This window comes from Bufo bufo, chromosome 9 (genome assembly GCF_905171765.1).
Source record: "Bufo bufo chromosome 9, aBufBuf1.1, whole genome shotgun sequence".
In the NCBI taxonomy this organism is placed as follows: Eukaryota; Metazoa; Chordata; class Amphibia; order Anura; family Bufonidae; genus Bufo; species Bufo bufo.
In genome coordinates, this window is record NC_053397.1 from 4,598,044 (window position 1) to 4,604,551 (window position 6,508).

The following is a 6,508-nucleotide window of genomic DNA, read 5'->3' on the forward strand; positions in this document are numbered from 1 at the left end:
CTTTTCTATGAGAGCGCAAAATGCGGAACGCACATTGCCGGTGTCAGTGTTTTGCGGATCCGCAAAACACATACGGACGTGTGAATGGACCCTTAAAGGGGTTGTGCCAAGTAATGACGCCATCACCTATCTAAAAGAAAGGGTCCAGCTGCTGAGACCCTGCACCAAGACCCCCGATCTGATAGAGCGGCAGGTCAAGCACGTCTCTATAGGGACGGCTGGATACAGCGCTGCGGCTGCCAGTCCCATAGAGAAGGCCTGGAGCGGCACGGCATCATGGCGGTGGAATGAGACCCCCGCATACCTGGCATTGAAGCTCCTCTGCCTTTGTGTACACGGCTCCCGTGCACACCTCTGTGTCTCCATGGTTACAGACTACAGTGATTTACTGAGGAGCTGTGTACACAAAACGGGAGGTTTTTCAGAGAAATAAAGCTATTAATTGTAAAGGCTTTAAAGGGGTCGGAAGCAGCCCCCTTCTCTGGATAAAACCCGACTACCTCAGGGAAGACAGATAATAAGGGGGGCCGCAGACCCTAAGAGGCCAACACTAAACGGATAGGAAGCAGCAAAGGCCACAACAACCCCAATCATCTGCTACAATCTCCATAAACCAGAGACAATCTCTTGCCTTACCTTATCTGATACTCCAGTCGCAACCAGAGCTGCATTCACAACTGTGCTGCTTTTCAGTGACACAGCTAATGGAAGTGAATGTAGCTCCGGGCGGGATTGGAGTATAACGGAATATTCACATGCGGCAGAGGCCGTTTCTGCAAACCCTATTCAGACGAGGGATATGTAGTGAGCGGGGAGAAAGCAGCTGCAGGGCTCAGCCAGCAGGAGATAGTCTGCAGAAGCCCCTTTGTGTATCAATTTCTCTCTCTGCTTGCTGTTAGTGAAAGGAAACCATGCTTACTGTCAGTGGTTGCTCACACAGCTGATTACTATGACTGTCTCTTTATGTAGACTGGATACAACTGTTACAAACCCTCAGCTGGGAGAAGTATAAGAATAGGATTTCAGACTCTGGGGGATCTTCTCCTTCAATGACAGTAAGCAGAGATCTTGAAACTGGTAAGGAAATTAAATCATAGTAGAATGCTGCAAAATGTTTCCCGATATCCCGGGCACCGGCCCTTTAACAGAGCCTCTCATTTCCTGACACCATGGCCGCCGCCTCTGGTCCTGCGCGGCGCTGAATGAACATACACACAAAACAGGTTGGAGAGGAGCATTTAATGGAATCTGAGGCGACTGCTCTACACGAGTAAGTGCTCAATACAAAGGCCTGGTACATGGGGGGTCACAGAATGACAGAGCCTGGCACGTGCCCCCGCCAAGATCAATGTGCCAGGGGGACACCAGCTGCACAAACAACTGAGGGCAAAAACATAAAAAAGGTGCAAATCCACAGCGGGGGTCTTATGTGCAAAGGTCACCCCTACCACAGCCTACACAAGGGTCCCTTTCCCTTAGAACGTGGTGCTGCGGCAGACACGTGGCACTGGGCATTACTGGTCTAATAGCAAGGCTGCAACTGTTCCTTTAAGACTTTGAATGGCGCCCCTTGGTGTGCGTCTGCCATACGGGGTGAAATACGGGTCCCCAGGGAGGGGAACTTTCAGGGGTTACTCTGGTGTATAATACATAACGGTAATGATGAGGTTCTGGGGCAGGCAGCAGGTTCCCCACATCTATAGACCTCCTCCGGGGAGGACCTATATCCGGGCCAGAAGACCCCACACGACCGCTGTTCCGCAGATGAGAGGCCGTCACTGCGTTTCAGTGGCGCTCATTACCCGTTTTCTGTATCCTGTGGTGTCCAGTTGGGCGTTATAGTTCCACACCCGCTGGACACCACAGGTTGCAGGGTCACCCGGCAGACAGCGGCCTCTATAGATACTACTGTACAGTGTGGATATGGGGGGCTCCTGGGAACCGGGGCTCGTCTGCAGATGTGTCAAACCCCCCCAGAACCTCCTTAACTGGCCCTACCGCCCTGGTTTGGACCCCTCCCCCCCGGCGGACACATCACTGAAATGAACACACGGGAAACTTGTCCATTCTGGGAGTTTTACTAAATCACATTCAAGACCCTTCCAGAAAAACAGAGACCAGCGGCGCCAAAGAAACATTGAAATCCCACCTGCGGAACTACAAGCCCCAGAAGCCAAGTGAGCAGCATCATGGGATTTGTAGTGCTGCGGGCATCAGGGGTAAGCCAATAGGACATGATCTGGGGGGGGGGGGGGCATCAGAACCCCAAAATCTGCTGCAGGATTGATTGGTCATGCCTGCTCTGCACTGATGGGATATGTCTATAGAGAACTAAACAGTCAAGCCAGGACTAATCGATCCTGCAGGAAATTCAGGGGCCGTTCACCAAATAATGGGGATCAGAACCAGGACCCCCCCCAATATCACATCACTACGTCCAACAAGACAATCCCATACGGCAGAGGGGAAATGTTACCTCCCTGGGCTAAACCACTAATCCAAAGAGGGTATGTGACCCCAGCCCCGACGAGTGGATCACAGATGAATAGCAGAATGGATCTGGGGTGGTAATAGTGTGATTGCAGAACACGATGGTCGGGTGTCTAAGGCCACACATGGAGGGGGGACCGGGCTTCTCATCACTGGGGCCGGATTTGCATGACTTTTTCCGGACAGGTTTTCACCCGACGCCTGATACACAAATAAAGACAAATCAGCGGTGACACCCGATCTGCGCCATCGTCATTTACCGCCCTCGTCGCCTGCGCTGAGTAACGCCGTCTCCTGAGATTAAACCCCCTCTGGGACCCCCCACCTTACACATGTGAACACGCAAAACAGGCCACACCCACAAGGCGCGAGCATCAGATACGACACCAGAAACGATAAGCGAATCAAACGCCAAACCCTGATAAACCGGTGAAGCCAAGTGACCTGCATGGCGCACGCTACACGCCTGGGGTCTGATCCCTGCTCAAGGTCGCCTGGCAGTGACAGGGTTAATAGTGATTGTAGCTACAGCTACCTGGGCTGCGTGGTCTCAGGGGCAACGCGTAAAAAGCCTCATTAGGCGATAACGAGCGGCGCCGATCCCCGGGGGCATCTACTAGTTATAAACAGGGAGACTGCGAGTCGCTAATAAGAGCCCAGGGGCGTCCTCTCCCCTCCCCCACACACACATCCGCGTCACGTAGACAATAAGGCACTCAGGGGACCCCTGCTACCCAAGACCCCAGAACACACAAACCTAAAAACAGTATGAGCCCCTCCCCCCCAAGAAACTAATATATACCCCACAAATCTGAACACAACCGGTGAGGGGCCCCGGGGAAGAGCGAAGGAGCAGAGACCACCAGATGGGGGAGTAATAAAAAGGAAAATCATCATCATCATCATTATCATCTGTCCAGCAGCAACGACTGGGAGTTCAGTTCATAGAAAACATGGACCTGACGTGACGGCTGCTCTGCCCGCCACCCATATATACACCGCAGACACCCGCCCTTAACCCTGCAAATGCTGGAAGGGCCGGCCATCTGCAGACAGGGCACCACCAGCAGTTAGAGGGTTAATGCAGCAACCTAGTAACCGAGGGAGACCTTGGGGGGGGCATGGTCCTGGAGGGGGTCAGGCATTGTCTTTTACCAGCACAATAATCATGTTCTCCTCTAGTTTGCCCACCACTCGCTGGGCGCTCGGCTGGTACAGCTGGTGGAAGTCACAGGGGGGGAAGGCGTAGAGCATGCCACTGGGGTCCCTGCCTTTGCTGCTCGCCCCCACAGGGAGGCTGATAACCCCGGCCGCCTGCTTCTGCTTCAGGTAGGAGACCAAGTTCCTGAGCAGGCGGCGCTGTAATCCGGGCTCCCCGGGCACCACCCCTTCGTTCTGTGGGGCCTGAATGGCGACAAGTACGGCACAGCCTCCTGTGGTGCCCTGCCTCACCCGTCGGGTCACCTCCTCTAGTTTGGGCTGATCAAGCCGGAGTCTCTGAGCAATTTTGAGCTGTGTCAGGCTGCCCGCTCTGGGGGCTGTGCGGTCTCTGAGGAGGGCAGCGGGCACATCACGGTCACCTTCCAAGAAGTGAAGGTAGGTAGGAAAACAGCTGTTCTTCAGCACCAGGTGACCGCACCAGACAGGCGGCAGCGTCCGACCTTTCTCCACCACCGGTGAGGAGGGCCTCTCTGCGGGCGGTTCCGGCGGTCTCGGGTGGTGGTTCCTCCTGGGCTGGGGAGGCTCAGGAGTTGGGGGTCGGGGCTTGTCCTGTGCTGGGGTGCGGTGGTTGTGGGGCGGTGATGGAGGGGTGCTTGGTTCTCGGTCAGACAGGTCCCTCCTGGGACGGTCCGGACTGCGCTCTGCTCTACTCCGACCTCTGTCACCGGACAAGCTGCGCCGGCGCCGCCTCTCCTCTCTGCTCTTGGAGCTGCTGCTTCCCCCTCCGCGGTCTCCGCTGCGGCTCCGTGTAGCCTGCCCAGCACTGCGCCGCTCCGAGTTCAGCCAGCCCGCCTCCACGAAGGGGCGCTCCCGGTCAGAGTAGAGAAGATGTGGGGGGGTCCGGTCCCTGACCCGCAGGTCAGGCTCCAGTGCTGCCCGGTGGCGGGTGTAGGCCTCAGACTGTAGCAGTTCATAAGAGAGAGGCAGCGGGTACGGGGCGGGCTGGATGGGGGCATAGCGGGACACCGCCGCGGCTGCCGCTTCCTCGGGTGTCACCTTTGCAAAGTCCACGCGCAGCCGGCGGTCCCCGAGCGGGAATCCTCTCATCTGGGTGCAGGCGGCCTGGGCGGCGTCCAAGCTCTCGTACTGGATGTAAGCGAAGCTGTCGCCCTTCACGTAGTCCACGGTGCGAATGCTTCCGAAACGGTCAAACTCTCGGGCGAGAGCGGCTAGTGACGTGTTGGGGCCCAGACCCCCCACCCAGAGCCGCGTGCTGGGGTTGGCTTTGCCGTATCCGATCTTCATGGCGTTTCTCCCCAGCAGACGGCCGCTCATTGCCAGCTTCGCCCGATGCGCCATGTCCAGGTTCTGGAACTTGAGGAAGGCGTAGGCGGCCCCCTGGCCGCGGGCTGGACGCTTGATGACCACCTCCTCGATGGGGCCGTACTTGTCGAAGGCTCTGCGCAGGTCGGCCTCGGACACGGTGTGGTCCAGGTTCCCGATGAACAGGTTGCGGGTGGCGCGGTGGTCGTCCTCGGGCGCCAGCTGCTCGGTATCGTCATTGGTGGCCCCCCGGCCCCGCTCCTCGTACAGGCTCTGGTAGTAGGCATCCGCGGAGGCGGTGGTGCTGCTGGACGAGCTCAGGGCTGAGGGCAGCAGCAGGTGTCGGGGGGCCGGCAGGGCGGCGCTGCTGAGGGGCAGGGGGCGGCTGGGCTGCTGGGTGAACACGGGCTCCACCAGCAGGGGGCGGTCGTACAGCAGGGGCCGCAGCTTGGCGTGCCGGGCTTGTCGGGCCTCCGCCGGCCGCCGGAAGTTGATGTACGCCACTCTGCCCAGGTCCGGCGTGTGCGACAGCTTGACGCTGATCTCCCCGAAGCGCTGGAAATGACGGAAGAGCCAGTCCTCGAGCAGCGGCTCCGGCAGCGCCGAGCCCAGGTTACTGATCAGCAGCGTCTTGTACTCCGGGATGTCGGTCTGGTTGGGGAGGAGCAGCGGCCGGGGAGGCGGATTGTCGCGGGGCCGCCTGGAGGAGGATGACGAGGAGGCCCCGGCCTGGTTGGGCCTCTCCCGCCTCCCAGAGCTCTTGTGATGTCCGCTGCCGGCCTCCTCCCGCCGCTCCCGAGCCCTCTTAGCGCGCCCGGGGCTGGACTCCCGTCGCTCGCTCTGCCGCTTCATGCTGCTCGCGGAGTCGCCGTTCGGGGAAAACGCGCTCACTCTGCGGCCGCCATCTTCCACAATGAGTCGAGAGGGAGAACGCCTGACGTCATCAGGGGGCGCCGGGAACAAGGCGTGGTCCGACATTGTCATGTGACCAGCGCGCCAAGATTTGCTTTGAATTTCACTTCCCAGGAGGGGCGTGGTATTTGTGACGTCAGTTACAGGAATGCTCCGTTGTTATGGAGACGGCCTGTAGCGACAATTAGACCTTTAGATGGGTGGAGTGAAGGCTCCAACAAAATGGCGGCCTCTCTCTGCTCAGGTCTAGGGCTCCCGGGCCTTTGAGCTCCGGTGTCACAGCTGTCAGCTATTCAGAAGAGACATCAAAGGAAATCCGATGAGAACAAAAGAATTCTGCTTCGCCCATCTAAGCAGACCCCTGAACTGACCCCCCCCCCCCCACAGGCCCCCTGTAATCTCCACCAGTAACTCTGACATCATCCAATACTGCCCCCTGTGGTCTCCACCAGTAACTGTGACCTCATCCAATACTGCCCCCTGTGGTCTCCACCAGTAACTGTGACCTCATCCAATACTGCCCCCTGTGGTCTCCACCAGTAACTGTGACCTCATCCAATACTGCCCCCTGTGGTCTCCACCAGTAACTGTGACCTCATCCAATACTGCCCCCTGTGGTCTC

The 6,508-nt window shown here is 58.0% G+C and overlaps 1 protein-coding gene across 1 annotated transcript; it reads right to left on the reverse strand.

The window, feature by feature from the left end:
• Positions 1-1,214: 1,214 nt before the first annotated feature.
• Positions 1,215-5,897, reverse strand: RBM15B (RNA binding motif protein 15B). Its single transcript, XM_040406871.1, has one exon. It carries the CDS (start codon positions 5,824-5,826, stop codon positions 3,628-3,630), a length of 2,199 nt encoding a protein of 732 aa, XP_040262805.1. The 5' UTR covers positions 5,827-5,897; the 3' UTR covers positions 1,215-3,627.
• Positions 5,898-6,508: the final 611 nt, after the last annotated feature.